General features: G+C 43.7%; 1 protein-coding gene across 1 annotated transcript in view; it reads right to left on the bottom strand.

The window, feature by feature from the left end:
* Positions 1-378: 378 nt before the first annotated feature.
* LOC121280224 (MICOS complex subunit mic25-like) overlaps positions 379-19,804 on the bottom strand; it is a 452,141-nt gene continuing 432,715 nt past the window's right edge. The window contains exon 8 of the mRNA XM_041191988.1: positions 379-744. Within this exon, the coding sequence (XP_041047922.1) occupies positions 721-744 (24 nt within the window). The 3' untranslated portion in view covers positions 379-720. The remainder of the gene's footprint in view (positions 745-19,804) is intronic.

The following is a 19,804-nucleotide window of genomic DNA, read 5'->3' as shown; positions in this document are numbered from 1 at the left end:
TATTTTGCTAGAGGAGGCACCCGAAGCGAACCTGATCCTCTCTTCCACTGATTTCCATAAACTTGGGCTTTTCACTGGTGTCACGGCTTAACGATCAGTTATACTTCCCTACTCTAGAGAGGCCCAGAGGCGCAAAAGTCAGTCTGTCATCTTCTCAACTATTAACTCGCCTGAGGTCAGCCTTGCCCAACACAGATTGAGGTTCAATCCGGGGAGTTCGTGCCCGTTACGGTGGAGGTTTTAAATTCTGTGCATTGATCATTTCGTTGCACTGACATCCTAACCACAGGTGGGGGTTCACAGGTAGTTCATTAGCACCTAAGGTGAGGCGCTGACTGAAACCTGACAGGTGCTGTGCAAAGGAAAACGACGAGTACATTGCCAAAGAAAAACTTTATTCAACTGAACACAACAAATACAGAACCATCCAGTATTATAACATGAGATTTCAAGTGAAGAGCTGAGGTACGACATGATGGAATGTTCCATATGTACATACAGTATAAGGGGAGTAATATTTGGGCTGATGTATAGACAGCCTCAATAAAACACTGGGGCACAACTGCTGTCAGCTAACACCAAGGGGTTGATGAAAATGAAGTCAGTTCAAATGTATATTTACTGATAAACAGAATCTTAGACAAACACTTTTTGTCATCTTTGAGAAGCAGGGAACGCTGTTTCCATGGGAACAGGCACTGAACAAAGCCTTCTTGCACTTTAGCCATGATTCACCAACAGCATCTGAAAAGGGAAGAAGAGATCATTTTCTTTTTTGGTTCAATGATCGACAGGATGTTTACACAAACTACCTGTGCACGTAAAAATGTTCACCTTGCTAAATGTGCAGTAGAGGAATTTATATTTCAGGATCATACCCAACATTCTAAATTTACACACAGTAAAAAGGCAGTTCCCACTGCAAGGCCTGTTTCCCATGAACTGAAACCCATACCTTTAAATGCTGCCATGAATTGTGTAGCTTGTTACAGGACCAACCATGACCTTATTATCACAGCATTGCAGACCATATGGATGCCGTCCAGGCTCTCTAACCCATTCCAAAAGGCTGTATGATACCACATTGTCAGGCTCTAATGTTCAGGTTAAACCAACACTCAGATTTATTAGCAAGAAAGTTAATTACACAAAAGAATTGTATTGCAAGATGTTTGCAGAAATAATATTATTTTTCTGATCACATAAATGATAAAGAGTTCTAAACCTTCACTAAATTTATCTTTATAACTTTCAAATGGTGTCTTTGACAACACGTTATGTGACAAAAAGCCTCCTTTGACTATATCTAACAGAATAAGCAGGGAGCTTAAACACTTGGAGACAAAAGCCTAGCATCTAAACAATTTTCTGGGATTATAAAGGCTGACTTCCTTTGAAGATCTAACTTATTTCTCACAATAGCAGGTAAGCGGTTTAGTGGGTTTGTTTCACTTTCAAAGTGGATGAAAGTAAAAATGTGGCAGTAAATGTTTCAATTAGACAGCTCTTTCAAAAAGCCAGCACAGGCATGAGGGGTCGAATGGCATCCTGCACTATGTATTTCTATGAACCACACTGGCTTTCTTTTTTTAAAACATTGAGCACACACTATTAAGATATTTGTATACTTTTCCTGCTACTATATCTTTCTCCTGAAATCACTCACTTTTACTGGAGTAGTGGACCAGAGACCCATGTTGCTGTCATTTATAGGAACACACCACCTAGGAGCAGCAGTAGGCCATTCAGCCCTTCTAGCCTGCTCCACCATTCGATAAGATCATGGTTGATCTGGTTGTGGTCTCAACTCTGCCTTCCTCTCTGCCCCCATAACCCTTGACTCTTTTGTCTATCAAAAATCTATCTAACCCAGCCTTGAATAAATACAATGACCCAACCTCCACTACTTTCTGGGGAAGAGAATTCCAGAGACTAATGACTCTTTGAGAGAAAAAAATGTCTCCTCACCCCCATTTTAAAAGAGATTCCCCTCTTATTCTAAAACTGTGTCCCCTGGTTCTGGTCTCCCCCACAAGAGGAAACACCGTCCCGGAATCCACCCTATCAATTTCCCTCAGTATCTTATATGTTTCAATAAGATCACCTCTCATTCTTCTAAATTCCAATGAATACCGGCCCAATCTATTCAACCTTTCTTCATAGGATAAGCCCTTCATCCCAGGAATGAGTCGAGTGAATCTTCTGTGAACTGCTTCTGATGCAATGATATCCTTTTTTTCAAAAAAAGAGACCAAAATTGTACACAGTATTCCAGAGGAGCTGCACAGGAGGCAAGTCCTCGTGGAATTACACAAAGGGCATTGGAGGAAAACGTTGCCAAGTGTTCTTTTCCCCACTGTTTTTACATCAAATTTATAGCACAGAGACATGGCATTCGGTCTAACTGTGCCATGTGCCACACAAGCTTCCTCCCACCCATACTTCATCTAATGCTATCAATATATCATTTTATTCCTTCCCCCCACCACCCAGCCCCCCCCCACCTCATATGATTATCTAGCTTCTCCTTAAATAAGTGTCGGTGCTATTTCACATTCTCACCACTCTCTGGGTAAAGAAGTTTCTTCTGAATTCCCTTTTGAATGGATTAGTGGCTATCTTATATTTGTGGCTCCCCAGTTTTGGAAATGCCTGTAAGTGAAAACATCTTCCCTACGTTTACCATATCAGACCCTTTCATCACCTTAAAGGCGACTATCAGGTCACCCTTCAGTCTTCTCTTCTCTAGAAGAAAAAAAGACCCAAGCCTGAGAGAAAAGAGGAACTGCCTCACACAGTGTAAAACCACTGCCTTACTGATAGAAAAACTCCATAATGCTCAGAGCAGCGTTCCAGTGTGGCTTCTGAAGAATGTATAAATCTGTCCTGTGATGTGAATAGGAATCAGATTGGAACACAGCACTTTCCTTAATTAGTATTCTGTAAATACTCCTTGTAACTGCGTGTGTGCGCGGATGTAATGCAACACAAAGGCAAGAAGATTGCTTGCAATTGCCCCCTTGAGTATCCATAGGCAGTGAATGGAGTAAATGAACTAGCAATGACAGTGCCTCACTGTTGTAAACCCATCTCCTTCACAGCTTATAATTAGAGGATCGCTCGCCAGTTACTGCAACCCATTACAGTTCTTGAACTCTTGGTGGTCTTCTGCTTAAGGGTACCTATAATTAATTTACTGGTGGGTTATAGAGAATACACAGAAGACAGCACCACACAGTTCTCCCCCCTTGATCAAGAAGCAACAACAGTAGAACTGCATTGAAGTTGTCCCTTTATTCCTTAAAATATATATATTTTTAAAATAACCAAAATCAGGAATCTTCTGATTGGCTGGATGAGAGAGCAGTTTATGATGTGGCCACTCATGTGTACGGGCAGTGGGTGTGAATTATCTCATGGTGCTGCTCGTGACATGAAGAGTCAGAATGCAGCAGGAGCTGGTCAGCGAATTGGCTATTGTTTAAATCCCCTTATCAGCCATGGCTCAGTGAGTAGCCCTCTTGCCTCTCAGTCAGAAAGTTAAGGGTTTAAGTCCCAATCCAGGGCATGTAAACTAGGCTGACACTCCAGTGCATTACTGTGGGAAATGGCAACTATTAAGGAGGCAATTGAAAGTGATTTTTCGTGGCCTGTCCACTTTTACGGTTGGCGGACGGGCTAATCGTCCAGGCGGCCTTTACATTTTTGCTCAAACCTCGATCCGGGAGGGATGAAATCTCCATGGGGAAGAAATAAGAGATATCTGGGGACGGTTTTTTTTTTATGAGGTATGCTTTCAGATGCTTGATTGTGCCGCATGGACATATTTTGCAGGATTGTTGTTTTGTTTATTCTGTAGAGGTCTGCAGCAGCTTGAGGCAGCTGTCTACCTTCAGGGACCTCAGTAGAAGCACTCACCAGCACCCGCGGTGATGTCAGCACCAGCCCTCTTCCCACCCCCACCGGCAGTGCTGAGCCTTTCTCATGAAATCGCGGAGACGGTCGGGGGCCTGTTTCCTGTCCGCTCCTAGGCCCGCTGATCGCGCGTTTTCAACGAGCGAAAAATTTAGGCCTGTACTACATTTATGGCCCCTAGTTTTAGACCCTTCCACCAGTGAAACATCTTCTCTACATCTTCCCTATTAAAACTTGTCATAACCTTAAAAGACCTCTATCAGGTCAGCCCTTAGCCTTCTCATTTTTAGAGCAAAGTGTCTCAGCTTGTTCAATCTTTCCTGATATTTATAGCCTCCCGATAGTTATAGCCTTCCAATTCTGATATCATCCTTGTAAATCCTTTCTCACACCTCTGCCAATGCCTATATATCCTTTTTGTAGTATGGAGACCAGAACTATGCACAGTACTCCAAGCGAGGTCTAAACAAGGTTCGATACAAGTTGCCTGTTGTGCTAAAATGGAGGTACTGATGCCCAGTGCCAGCAGCAACTGGGGTTGCTGAAGCTGCAGTGAGGACTTTGCCAGATGAGGTAGGTCATCCTTTCTTCTGGTCACTTTGCGTTGGAGACGATTCTGCTGTATTAAATATCGACGTAAGGCAAATGGGGAAATAAAAGGTGTCGGAATCAGCATCTGACTGTCACGGCACTATTGCTGGGATCAGTCAGAGAGTGCTCCAGTCAACAGACTTTATGGTGCTAACAATTTTACAACTGTTATTCCATCAATATTGTGCTGCTTTATGGGACTCCTGGTAGAATCTTAGACACAGAACTCTCTCCTCCTTCGTCCAACTGATTAATATCTGGGGTGAAATGCTGAGACCTCAGTTCAGATCCTTAGAACACCGCTTTTCTTATCCTGTCAATCAGAGAACAAACCTTTTATCGCTACTTTCTGTTTCCACCACGAATTAACAATCCATGTCACAAAGTTACCTTCAATTTGGTGCGCTTGTATATTCACTAATAACCTCACATAGAAGCATATCAAATTCCCCCTCGAAGTCCATAAAGGCAACATCCCTAGACACTCCTTTATCCACCATGTTAATGACCTCAAAAAATTCAACTTGGTTAGTCAGACATGATCTATCTTTCACAAATCCATGCTGATTCTCTTTGATCAGCTGGTATTTGTCCAAGTGCTCAGTCACTTCATTCCTAATAATATATCCACAACTTCCCTATAACAGATGTTAAGCTGACAAGTCTGTGATTACTTGATTTCACCCTCCCTTCTTAAATAAATAACATTTGCAATTTTCCAATCCAAATGCACATTCCTGAATTTAGAGTGTTTAGAAAATTCTGCAATTCTCCTATTTCTTCTCATATCCTGAAGTGGAATCCATCCGTTTCTGGACATGTATTATTTTAAGTCCCATTATTTTTGCCATTCCCATTTGTTTTTACTTATGTCAAATCCATTAAGTTCTTCCCCTCAACTTATTTTTAGGTTCCCTTGTATCATTGGTATTTTGTCCTCTACATCCAGTATGAAAACAGGTATATACTCATTTAACAATTCTACCATTTACTTATTACCCATTATAGCCCCTCCTGTATTCATCTATGCGAGGTAAAGGGGTCCACATGCCCCTTTACCTCGCATCTCTCAGTGTATTTATAAAACTTGTTATTTGCTTTGATATCCCATTACTTTTTTCTCATATTCTCTTTGTCTACCTTGGTCAACCTAGATTATGTGCTCAAATCTCTGGATGAGGCTTGGACCTATGACCTTCTGATTCAGAGGAAAGAGCAATATCAGCGAGCTAAGAATGACACCAGCAGGAGCATAATCAAACAAAGTTTGACACTGAGCCATGTAATGAGATATTAGGACAAGTGACCAAGAGATTGGTCAAAGGGGTAGGTTTTAAAAAATGGCTTAAAGGAGGAGATAGAGAGTAGATAAATAGATAGATAGAGAGATAGATAGAGAGAGAGAGAGAAAAAGCATGATTTGGAGAGGTTTAACAAGAAAAGTTCAGAGCTTAGGGCCAAGCCAGCTGAAGACACAACCATCAATGGTGGAGTGATGAAAATGGGGGATGCCATGCTTTGCTACTAAGCATTAAATGCTATTCTGCATGAATAAATAATCAAGCCAGACCTTCTGGTGTGATATATATATTTTCAGAAGGTAGTGAAACTAACAAGCATACCCTCAGAATCAGAAACATTGCTGATCCTAATCAGAACACACTGCAGGATCCTGAGGGTCATGCAGTTCCCTCCTCTCCTACACTGCTGTTACATTAGCTCCAGGCCACTACTGCTTCCTTCCTCAGTCATGCTATGTCCCTGAGGCCACTGCTGCCTGATGCTACCCTCTCCTGCGTTTACATCCCCAAAGACTGATGATGCATAGCTTTATTGTGAGTCTACCTACATCATTTTTACCCAATTTTATTTTAGAAAACTGGAAAATTCAGTCTCCAACCCCTTGTCTGGTTATGTAGAAAACGGTGCTGAGTTTTGTATCAGTAAAGGATGTGTGCAATATTAGAACAAATACCAGTGGATATATGTTAGAAATGAGCAAATTAGGCTTAAAGGGGAAAAGGAAAAGAAAGTCTTGTATGGATGTAGCACCTTTCAAACATGCAGAACAGCTCAAAACACTTTACAATCCAATGAAATAGTTTCAAAGTGTAGTCACTGTTGTGATATAGAAAATGTGGCAGCACATAGCAGGCTCCCATGAACAGCAACAAGAAAATGATCAGATAATCTGTTTTTTAGTGATCTTGGTTGAGGAACAAATATTGGCCAGGACACTGAAGAGAACTTCTTCTTCGAGTAGTACCACGGGATCTTTTATATCGACCCATGAGAGCACAAGGAGCTAAAGTTCAACGTTTCATCTGAAAATAAGTAGGCAAATCTGATAGAACATTTCCACATTGAGGGTAATACAACTAGGTAAGAAATTAACAGAGAAGCAGACAGTGTGAGTGGCTTCAAGAGACAGTTCAGCTGAGGTTTCTGGAGGTAGAAAGGATTGACAAGAGATTATGGTGGGAAGGTGCAGCTGATCAAACTAAAAGAAACTGCAGGTTGGATTGGGTCTCCTGGACATTTCCCAATACTCAAAACCATTAGGATAGAAACAGTGAGGCTCTGCTACTGTTGCATAATCTCACTTGAGACAGAGCTCCAGCAGTCAAGCCGAGGAGTCTCTGCCCTTTATGATCTAAAATCAAAGGGTTCAAAGCCTTACTGGAGTTTGTGAGTTGCTGCTCTAGGATACTTTTTACAAAATATGGTGCACTATATACTCACATAGAAGATGGATAATATATGGCAGTTAACATGAGGGAGCCGGTGTAAGCCTAAGGTTGTAGATTGAAGACTATGTTTTGTTGTTAACCTTTACTTACTCCACTTTGCTCTTTTCAATTGTGCACGAAGATAAGAGCTAACATTTTTAAAGACAGTATTAGCAAGGTTCAGTCCTATCCTTGGTGCTTGGTGTTGCATTTCCCAACTCAGCTAGGAGCGGGGTGTACCTGAAATAGTGATTTATTGGCGAACTCTAATTGCCTCTTGAAGTTCATTGTCCTTCTCCTTGAACTGCTGCAGTCTTCCTGGTAATGTGCAATATGTGTCAGTCAGGGAGTTCCAAAGTTCTGGATCAGTGACGATGATGGAATGACAACATGGGTGGGATTTAATGCCCCCCCCACCGTGGCGGGTTTGGTGGCGGGGGCATTTAACCAGGCGGGAGGGTGTTAGGTGGGGAACCCCTGCTTTTCTGCTTCTATCCTGATTAAGCCTGTGGCAGGATGGCCACTCGGTGGCCTTCCTCCCCACCACCAATTGAGGCCCTTAAGAGGGTGATTAATGGCCACTTAAGGGCCTCACCTTTTGCCGCTGGTATTAACACAGCGGTGGGCATGGCGCTCGCCTTGAGAGAAGCATGACAAGCAAGCTCACGCGGGGTTCCTTGCAGGCTCCCAGGAAGTGGAGGAGGGGGGGGGGGTGGTGGGGGTGGTTCCCTTGGTCAAAGGCACTCAGTGCCTGATCTAGGGACCTAGAATTGGGAAGGGGTTAGAGGCCTGCTGAGTGCCAGCCCCCTGCCCTTGCGGTCTACCCCTTCCTCCACGATCCTCACCCCGATCCCCCTGCCACCATCCCTCACCTGTGGCCTGGGATCCAGCGACGATACTTGGCTCAAGTGGGTGCTGTACCGGCAGCAGCCACTGTCTTCCCAGTGGTGCTGTCATTCAATTGAGCAGCTGATTGGCCAGCAGCTCTTGGTGGGCAGGACTCCGGTCTCCAGTCATTGTTACCAATAACGACCCAATTTAAATGCTTGAGTGGCACTTAATTCTGCAGGCTTTAAAAGAGGTGATACGGGAGCCCCATTGGCTCTCCAGCCAGCAGGCGAGACCGCCATTAAATACCACCCAATATCTAAGCCAGGTGTGCTTTCTATGGAATTGAGGCATCAGCTCAGCACAACATTGTGTCCCTAATTTCCGGGATCATTTAAGTATTGTTTGGTGAGCTCACTGTCTGTAGTCTGCCAATAATGGGAAACAGAAAGGACTCCATTTATATAGCACATTTCATGATCTCAGATCATCCTAGAGTGCTTTACAGCCAATTAAGTAATTTTGAAGTGTGGTCACTGTTGTAATGTAGGAAATAATGCAGTCAATTTTCCACACAGAAAGCTCCCACAAATGGCCACGTGATATTGACCAGATCATCTGTTTTAGTGTTATTGGTTGATGGGTAAATATTGGCCTAGATACTGGGGAAATTCCACTTCCTTTGAAATAGTGCTGTGGGATCTTTTATGTCTACCTGAGAGGGCAGTGTCTTGGTTAACACCTTATCCGAAAGATATTTCTTTCACAGTGCCTCCCTCAGCACTGCACTGGGAGTGTTAGGCTTGACTACACGCTCAAACCTGTGGATTGGGGCTTGGGAATGGAGATTTGCCAGGGTAGCTCTCTGAGATCTGCCATAGTGTAATAGAGCCACAGAAAAGTTACAACACAGAAAGAGGCCAATCAGCTCATCATGTCTGCGCTGGCCAAAATAGAAAAAAAACTAGCTGCCGATTCTAATCCCAAGTCCGTAGCCTTGCAGGTTGCAGCACTTTAGGTGCAGATCCAGGTGCCTTTTAAATGAATTGAGGGTCTCTGCCTCCACCACAAAACCAGGCAGAGAATTCCAAGCACTCATCACCCTCTGGGTGAAGAAGTTTTTCCTCATAAGCCCTCTAATCCTTCTACCAATCACCTTAAACCTGTGCCCCCTGGTAATTGACCTCTCTGTTAAGGGAAACTGGACATCCCTGTCTACCCTATCGCGGCCCCTCATAATCTTGTATATCTCAATCAGGTCATCCCTCAGCCTCCTCAATTCCAAAAAAAAACAACCCCAAACTATTCAATCTTTCCTCATAGCTGCAATTTTCAAGCCCTGGCAACATTTTTGTAAATCTCCTCTGTACTCTCTCCAGAGCAATTATGCCCTTCCTATAAGGGGTGACCAGAACTGTACACAAAATTCCAGCTGTGGCCTAACCACCATTTTATACAGTTCCATCATTACGTCCCTGCTTTTGTATTCAACACCTCACCCAATAAAGGAAAGCATTCCATAAGCTTTCCCTACCACCTTATCTGCCTGTCCTGCCACTTCAAGGACCTGTGGACATGCACGCCAAGGTCCCTCAATTCTTCTACTCCTCCTAATATCCTCCAATTTATTGTGTATTCACTTGCTTTGTTTGCCCTCCCCAAATGCATTCTCTGGATTGAATTCCATCTCCCAGTTTTCCTTCCACTCAACCAAGCCGTTGATATCATTCTGGGGACAATAGCTATCCTTTTCACTATCAACTACATAACCAATTTTTGTGTCATCTGCAAATTTCCCAATCATGCCACCCACATTTAAGTCCACATCATTAATATATATAATAAACAGCAAGGGACTCAGCACTGAGCCCTGTGGAATGTTACTGGAAACAGTTTTCCTTTTGCAAAAATATCCATCAACCATTACCCTTTGTTTCCTGTCACTGAGCCAATTTTGGATTCAACTCGTCACCTTCCCCTGTATCCAATGGGCTTTTACTTTTCTGAGCGGTCTGTCATGTGGGACCTTGTCAAATGCCTTACTAAAATCCATGTAGACAACATCCACTACACTACCCTCATCAATCCTCCTTGTTACTTCCTCAAAAGATTCGATTAATTTAGTAAGACACAACATTCCCCGAACAAAACCACGTCGACTATCCCTGGTCAATCTGTGTCTTTCGAAGTGACAGTTTATCCTGTCCCTCAGAATTGATTCCAATAATTTGCCCGGCACCGAAGTCAGACTGACCAACCTATAATTATTAGGCCTATCCTTTGCACCCTTTTAAAATAATGGCATAACGTTTGCAGAGCTCCAATCCTCTGGTACCTTGCCTGCATCTAGTGAGGAATGAAAATGATCCTCAGAGCATCTGCTATTTCCTCCCTGGCTTTCTTTAACAGCCTGGTACACAATCCACCCGGCCCTGGTGATTTATCCAACTTCAAGGATGTCAGTCCCTCCAGTACATCCTCCCTCACTATGCATATTGTATCTATTATTTCACACTCCCCGTCTTTAAATAGAATAACTGCATCATCCCTCTCCTTAGTGAAGACAGAGACAAAGTACTCATTGAGAACCCTGCCCACATCTTCAGCATCAACATCAGCGTAATGTTGCCGCCAACCTTTATAACAGAAAATGACATTTATGTTTTAAGGTTTGGCACCATAGCTCGAGTGATGGATTGCACAGACTTTCTGTATTTATGAGTTAATATCATTACTGTGGCAACACTGGCGACCTGGGATGAGTAGAGGTCACTTTGCATCCAGTGTTGGCTATTAAATGATGAAAAGGATGTCAGATGACATATTTTCAAGCTTAAAAAAAACTTATATTAGCAGCAATACAATAGAACTAAGCAAATTGTTACTGTTGTTTGGAATTTATACAAGGCATTGACTTTGTATACACTAAACACCACATATCCACTGTACCATACGATGCACCTGGTCTAATGTCCCAGTGCCAGTGAGGGGAAATTAAAGGTCAGAGTTGGTCCACAATTATCAGTATAACAGAGTTATGAAATGAAGAACTGGAAACACTTTGAGAAACAGCCTTGCTAAGAGATAAACCTCTCGACCATGAAAGCAGCATTATCTAAACAAGTTGCTATTTACGGAGAATGAAGCTGTAATCTGATGGAGATTTTGATTACATGAACCGTTTTGAAGCAGCCCTAAACACCTTCATGTGACTACTTAAGCTGCAGGAGGGCTGAACAGTAAAAGATGTACAGACCATACATATGCATATTGGGATACAAACATGTGGAATACAAAAATTACTCTCAGTATCTATCACACCAGTTGAATTAGTGGCAGTGACAGGGTTCCTCTGTTTTTCAGAGAATTACTTGGAAATTGCAGCACAGAAACAGGCCATTCAGCCCAACTGGTCCATGCCAGTTTTAAGCTCTTTATAAACCTCCTCTCACTCTACTTTAACTCATCCTTTCTCACTCAAGTTTATGTAGCTTCCACTTTAATGTTTTGGGCAAGCTTTAGATTCAAAACATTTGCTAGCCATTGAAATAATGGTGGAGTGGCAGCTAGGGGGTGGCAACAGGCAAGATCCTTTCGCTCACCACAAGTCTGAACCATCGACCACCTAGACGAACAAAGGCAGCAGACACGTGGAAACACTATCACTTAAAAATCACACGCAATCCTGACTCGCACACATATATTGCCCCTTCATTCATTGTCGCTGTGACAAAATCCTGTACCCCCAACCAAACAGCACTGTGGGAGCACCTTCACCACTAACCTATCAGGGGCAACCAGAGGTGAGTAATAAATGCCAGTCTTGCCATGACGTTAATGTCTCGCGAATAAATACATTTAAAAGAAAAAAAGTACTTCTCTAGATGGGAAGAGGGCCGTTTTTAGGTTGGTCAGAAAATAGCTTGAATGTAGGAAGTGAATTGCTGGCCTGTGGTTGGACAGGTTGGTACAACTGGATCTTCCACACACAGACCACCTGTCCAAAGGAAATGGCAACCCGGGACCCTGCTTTGCCCATTTATACAACTTCCTGCCTGTTTTGGTCATCCATTTCAAAGCCTAACTCTAAACTAAATCAGTTGGGTCTTCAGTTGTCTAAAATGCCACCACCAATCACATGCTGTTCACTTTTCTGTCCCTCTCTATTTACTGATATTTCAACCTTGGCTGACTTGCTGAATCATCCTCTCTTATTCTTTCCAAGTATGCTACACTACACCAGGGGTTCCTAATTATATTCAGACAAGGTCTATTTACCTCATTTACCAATCTTGCAGGGATCCAGATGGGAGTCAGTCCTGGTTTTTAAAGTGTCAACAGAAGTAAATCTCTCTTTGTTCATCTTTAGCTGTGTCTATCATTCTCTTCCCCTTGCTGTGCTTCTTTCTCTGTGCTTCTTCCTCTTCAATCTCTCTGTTCTGTCTTTTTGTTTCATCCCCTTTAGATGTTCCTATTTTTCTTTTTTCTTGGGTCTATTTCTCTCAATCCTTTCAGTTTTAGTCTCTTTTTCTATACTTTTCTCTCCCCATGCCTGAACTAATTTCTGTCCTTTCCCTGATTCTCCCTCTGTGCCCCTGTCAATCTCAGTCCAATCTTACTGAGTCTCAGAAAATCGGCATTCTTTCTGTTTCTCGTTCTGTTTCACCATTAATCTCTGTCCTTTCTCTGAATCTCTCTTCCCAAGTCTCAGTTAATATGGGGAAGAGTCACCAACGTGGATTTTGATGAGCTGGCCGATTAGTGGCCAGGGGGCACACTTGTCTTCCAATTTCGGGCATTGGGTGGCTTTCCGAAGCCTGAGGCTCAAGTGGAGGCCTTCCGGCAATAACACGTGCAGCCAGGCTGTCTGAGGTGAGAGCTGCCAATGCCTCCGGAGAGAGAAAGAAGGAGCCTCACAATGGAAGTATCCTCTGAAGATCAGATCAAAATTTGATCTGAAAATGGGCACAGCTGCCAGGCCGTGACTGTGGAGGCTAACTCCTCCACTGGACAGTTGGAAGCTGCAGCCCGCTGGCCATGGCAGGTCTGGGGGCGGGGTTCCTAAGCAGGATGAAGGGCTGCATCCCGTCCCCTGCTCCCTGCTTGAAGGTTGCTTCCTCTCACATGTATCAACCACAACCTGGGCTCCTCTTGCTAACTGGGAAATTCCAGCCGGCGCTGGAGTGGGGCCTCAATAGGTCTCTTAATTACCTCAGTCAGCTACCTGCTACTTGCAGGTAGGTTGCCATCCTGCTCCTGGCACAGTCTTCTCAAAAATAGCTTTGGGGGGTGGGGGGGTTAGGTGGGTGGGATGGTGCTGGCAAACAGGCACACCAGCTGGAGGTATAAAAGTCTGGGTCCCCCTGCTGCTGGCCCAACATCCATCGGTCTTCAAAAACCCTGCCCTGTGCCTCAGTAAATCTGTCCTTTCTGTACTATATCTTGCTATTCTCCGTTCCCCGCCCACCCACCACTGCCCCACCAAGTGCTAAAACCAATTGCACTTTTCACAATAATTTCAAAAGGAAGGTAAAAAGTACCTGTACAGGGACTTTCACAGCCTCAGAGCTTCCCAAAGCATTTTACAACCAAATTTTTGCAGTGCAGCCATTATTATGATATAGAAAACACAGCAGCCAATTTGCACACAGCAACCTCCCACAAATATCAATAATTAGAAAAAGAAAGAATTTGAATTTATATAGTGCCCTTTGTGACCTCAGCATGAAAAAAATGCTTTAAAGCCAATGAAGTGCTTTAGAGTGTGGTCCCTGTTGTAATACAAGAAACACAATCATAAGACCATGGGACAAAGGAGCAGAAATTAGGCCATTCGGCCCATCGTGTCTGCTCCGCCATTCAATCATGGCTGATAACTTTCTCAACCCCATTCTCCCGCCTTCTCCCTGTAACCTCTGATCCCCTTACCAATCAAGAATCTATCTATCTCTGTCTTAAATACACTCAATGACCTGACCTCCACAGCTTTCTGTGGCAATGGGTTCCACAGATTCACCACTCTCTGGCTAAAGAAGTTTCTCCTCATCTCTGTTCTAAAAGGTCTTCCCTTTACTCTGAGGCTGTGCCCTCGGGTCCTAGTCTCTCCTACTAATGGAAACATCTTCCCCACGTCCACTCTATTCAGGCCTTTCAGTATTCTGTAAGTTTCAATCAGATCCCCCCTCATCCTTCTAAACTCCATCGAGTATAGACCCAGAGTCCTCAAACGTTCCTCATATGTTAAGCCTTTCATTCCTGGGATCATTCTCGTGAACCTCCTCTAGACCCTCTCCAGGGCCAGCACATCCTTCCTGAGATACGGGGCCCAAAATTGCTCACAATATTCTAAATGTAGTCTGACCAGAGCCTTATAAAGCCTCAGCAGCACATCCCTGCTTTTAAATTCTAGTCCTCTCGAAATAAATGCCGACATTGCATTTGCCTTCCTAACTACCGACTCAACCTGCAAGTTAACTTAAGAGAATCCTGGACTAGGACTCCCAAGTCCCTTTGCACTCCAGATTTCTTAATTCTCTCCCCATTTAGAAAATAGTCTATGCCTCTATTCTTCCTACCAAAGTGCATGACCTTACACTTCCCCACGTTGTATTCCATCTGCCACTTCTTTGCCCATTCTCTTAACCTGTCCAAATCCTTCTGCAGCCTCCCCGCCTCCTCAATACTACCTGTCCCTCCACCTATCTTTGTATCATCTGCAAACTTAACCAGGATGCCCTCAGTTCCTTCATCTAGATCATTAATGTATAAAGTGAAAAGTTGTGGTCCCAACACTGACCCCTGCAGAACTCCACTAGTCACTGGCCGCCATCCTGAGAAGGACCGCCTTATCCCCACTCTCTCCCTCCTGCCAGAAAGCCAATTTTTCTATCCATGCTAGTACCTTGTCTCTAACACCATGGGCTCTTATATTACTGAGCAGCCTCCTGTGCGGCACCTTGTCAAAGGCCTTCTGGAAGTCCAAGTAGATAACATCCATTGGCTCTCCTGTGTCTAACCTACTCGTTACCTCCTCAAAGAATTCTAATAGATTTGTCACGCATGAGCTCCCCTTGATGAAACCATGCTGACTTTGCCCAATTTTGCCATGCACTTCCAAATATTCTGAAATCTCATCCTTAATAATGGACTCTAAAATCTTACCAAGGGCCAAGGTCAGGCTAATTGGCCTGTAATTTCCCGTCTTTTGCCTGACTCCCTTCTTAAACGGGGGGTTACATTAGCGATTTTCCAGTCCTCTGGGACCCTCCCTGACTCCAGTGATTCCTGAAAGATCACCACTAACGCCTCCACTATCTCTTCAGCTATCTCCTTCAGAACTCTGGGGTGTAATCCATCTGGTCCACGTGATTTATCCACCTTCAGACCTTTCAGTTTTCCTAGTACCTTCTCCTTGGTAATGGCCACCATGCTCACCTCTGCCCCCCAACTCTCTTGAACTTTGGGGATGTTACTCGTGTCTTCCACCGTGAAGACTGACGCAAAGTACCTATTCAGTTCCTCCGCCATTTCTTTGTTCCCCACTACTACTTCTCCAGCGCCATTTTCCAGTGGCCCAATGTCCACTTTTGCCTCTCTCTTACCCTTTATATATCTAAAAAAACTCTTGCAATCTTCTTTTATATTACTGGCTAGTTTACCCTCATATTTAATCTTCTCCCCCCTTATTTCTTTTTTAGTTGTCCTCTGTTGGTCTTTGTAGGCTTCCCAATCCCCTGGTTTCCCACTGCTCTTCGCCACATTGTATGCTTTCTCTTTAGCTTTTATGCTGTCCCTGACTTCCCTTGTCAGCCATGGTTGCCTCGTCCTCCCTTTAGTATGTTTCTTCTTCCTAGGGATGAATTTTTGCTGTGTCTCCCAAATTATTCCCAGAAACTCCTGCCATTGCTGTTCCACTGTCTTTCCTGCTAGGCTCATCTCCCAGTCAATTCTGGCCAGCTCCTCCCTCATGCCTCTGTAGTTGCCTTTATTCAACTGTAATACTGTTACATCTGATTCCAGCTTTTTCCGTTCAAATTGCAGGGTAAATTCTATCATATTATGGTCACTTCCTCCTAAGGGTTCCTTCACCTTAAGCTCCCTTATCAAATCTGCCTCATTACACATCACTAAATCTAGAACTGTTCCCTAGTGGGCTCTACCACAAGCTGCACCAAAAAGCCATCTCGTAGACATTCCACAAATTCCTTTTCTTGGGATCCACTACCAACCAGATTTTTCCAGTCTACCTGCATATTGAAATCCCCCATAATCACTGTAACCTTGCCTTTCTTACACCCCTTTTCTATCTCCTGGTGTTTCTTGTGCCCCACATCCTGACTACTGTTCGGAGGCCTGTACATAACTCCCATTATGGATTTTTTTACCTTTGCGGTTCCTCAAATCTACCCACACAGATTCTACATCATCTGACCCTACCTCATTTCTTGCTATTGATTTAATTTCATTTCTTACCAACAAAGCAACCCCACCCCCTCTGCCAACCTGCCTATCTTTTCGATAGGATGTATATCCTTGTATATTTAGCTCCCAGTCCTGATCCCCTTGCAGCCATGTCTCCGTGATGCCCACCACATCATACCTGCCAATTTCAATCTGCGCCACAAGCTCATTTACCTTATTTCGTATACTGTGTGCATTCAGATACAACACCTTCAGTCCTGTATTTCCCGTCCCCTTTCTCATTGTCGTCCCTTTATCTGATGTGCTTGAAGTTAGATTCCTAGCCCTTTCCAAACCCCTTTCCTGTCCTATTTTGTGTTCTGGGGACTTTAATAGCCTCTCCTGGGCTCTCCTTTCAAACAACAGCCAATTTGTGCACAGCAAGCTCCCTCAAACAGTGTTATGATCCCAGCTGATGTTACTACTGGACAAGCCAGATCCAGGTGGAACCTGGCTTGATAGATCCTAACTTTTATTTTTATTTAAATATGTGGAGGGTGGCTACTGAACAGAGTCATAGGAGCCAACTGATGAACTTTTAACAAAAGGATAAAACATTTATTAAACAAGAAAAGATGAACTATATTACAATACTCCTTCAGCCACAACTATACCATTACAGATATATACAGATTCATAAGGATAACGCAAGGTTACAAAAGCTATCTTATACTCTCATGTTCACAGTAAGTACACAGTCCATGTAAACCAATAGGTGACCTGTGGTTAGATACACCACACTCTGAAACCAAGTGATAGATGCCACCCCAAAAAGATGCTATGGATCTCATCACTCCCACATGCCTAGGTTGATGCTGGGTGGTCTGCCCAGTTTCATTCCTTTTTATTGACTTTGTAGCAGATTGATACAATTGAGTGGCTTACAATGGCCATTTCAAAATCAACCTCATTGTTGTGGGTCTGGAGTCACATGTAGACCAGATAGGGTGAAGACGACAGGTTTCCCTTCCTTTAAGGGCATTAGCAAATCAGATGAGTTTTTACAACACTCAACAATGGTTTTATGGTCACCATTAATGGGACGACTTTTTAATCCCAGAATTGTTGATTGAATTCAAATTTTAGGATTTGAACCTATGACCCCAGAGCATTAGCCTGGGCCTCTGGGTTGCTAGCCCAGTGACATTACCACTACACCACCACCTCACCCACTGCTAATACTGCAGCACTCCCTCAGTACTGCACTTGAGTGTCAGCCTAGATTGCTCAATCCCTGGAGTGGAACTTGAACCCAGAACCCTTGTGACTCAAAGTCGAGAAAGCTAGTAACTGAGCCACAGCTGACACAGGAAGCTATGATATGAAAGAAAATCCATTGCTACAGCATTGAGACTTCTGCTATTTATCTCTCACGAAAATTTTTCTACTTTGATAAAGAGCTGAACTTTAAAGTTTGACTTTAGATTAAATAACTGAATTGAAGTTACGGAATGAAAACTCATCTTTCACATGCTGCTTTAAAGGGCATTTTTGTTTTAAACATTTTCTTTAGGTTTTATATTTAACTTGTCAACCTTCTTTTCTGAACTGATCCGACTCTGTTGATTGCCAGTTCCCCTTTACATAGAATCATAGAATGGTGAGAGCACAGGAGGCCAATCAGCCCATTGTGTCCACACTGGCTCTCTGTTTCATTTCTCTGTTTTTTGTGTATTTTTCCTTATCCGTAGCAAATAATAGCAAATATTTTGGGCTGGATTTTCCCACCCCTGGTGGACTTTCCCAGGGATGGGCTGGAAACCGGGTCAGCTGCCCACTTTATGGAGGCTGGAAGCCAATTAGTCCTATTAAGGCCCCGCTTATGGAGCATTTTGAGCCAGTACCGGTATTTTACCAAGATCAGAGCGACCTCTGCTGTGTACTGAGGTTGCCGGCTCAATCGAGGCAACCACCCGGCGGCAGGCCAGGAGCCACTGGGGCCAGAGACTCCACACCCCAACGACAGGTCCGCAGGGATGGAAAGTCGCAGCCCCAATAGTGAACAGGCCTGCGCAGGGGTTTCCCTTCCATCACAATGTTCTTGCTGGTTTTGAGAGTCCTCAGTGCAGCTCAGCTGTGTTTGCCAGGGAAGGGCTTCCAAGCTGAGGCACCCTCATAGTCCCTGATCTGTCTCAGAAGAGCCCACCTCTACTGGTGGGGGGTACCAGGGCTCCAAAGCTGGTGGTCCTCTGACTGGATCTGCAGCAATGGGAGCCTTCCTCAAACGAAGCGGTGGCAAATTAGGGGGCCACCTCCCAGAAGGTTACAGCGCTGGCGTGCTACCAGCCAATGTGTGCTTGGGACCCCTATCTGGCTTCAACATCGGGGTCCCGAATCCCAAGGAAAATTGAGCCCTTTACATTAGTTAGTTCTGAGCCGAGCATAAATTCAAAATGGATCTGGATAGATACTGGCAATGCAGAAACTGCAGGGTTCTGAGGTAAGAGGACTAAAGTGGATTGCTCTTCAAAGAGCTGGCACATACATGATGGGTGAAATGGCCTCAATCTGTGTGTTATCATTTCTATTAACGCACATATATATATATATTATCCAGAGAGGCTCTGGTGTCCTTGTAAATGAATCACAGAAATTTAACAAGCAATTAAAGCAAGCATTTTGGAAAGCAAATGGTTTGTTAACCTTTATTATAAAGAGTTTGGAGTATAAGAGTGAAGAAATCTTCCTGCAATTATACAGGGCCTTGGTGAGATCACACTGTGAACAGTTTTAGTCTCGTTATCTAAGGAAGGATATGCTCACCTTGAAGGAAGAGCAACAAAGATTCACTAGACTGATTTCTGCAGTGAGGTGATTGTCCTACAAGGAGAGATTGAGTAGACTAAGCCTATATATGTTCCTCAGAATTTAGAAGAAAGGGAGATGTTCATAGGTTAGATGCAGGCAGATGCATTCCAATGGTTGAGGAATCAGAAATAGGGGTCATAGTCTCCGAATAAGGGGTTGGCCATTTAGGTTTGAGATGGAGAGAAATTTCCTAACTCAAAAGGATGAAGATCTTTAGAATTCTGTACACCCGAGACCTGTGGATGCTCACTATATTCAAGAAAGAGATCATAGACTTCTGGATACTAAGGCAAACGTGGGAATAGTGCAGGAAGATGGAGTTGATGTGGAAGATTACCTTGATCATATTAAATGGCAGAGCAAGCTCGAAGGGCTTCCTGCTCCTATTTCTTGTGTTCTTAAAATGCAATTTAATAAATAAAATGAAGCAAAGATACACAGAAACTGCTTGGAACATGCCATTCTATGATATG

This window comes from Carcharodon carcharias, chromosome 7 (genome assembly GCF_017639515.1).
Source record: "Carcharodon carcharias isolate sCarCar2 chromosome 7, sCarCar2.pri, whole genome shotgun sequence".
Lineage (NCBI taxonomy): Eukaryota > Metazoa > Chordata > Chondrichthyes > Lamniformes > Lamnidae > Carcharodon > Carcharodon carcharias.
This window is presented reverse-complemented; position numbering and strand designations above follow the sequence as displayed.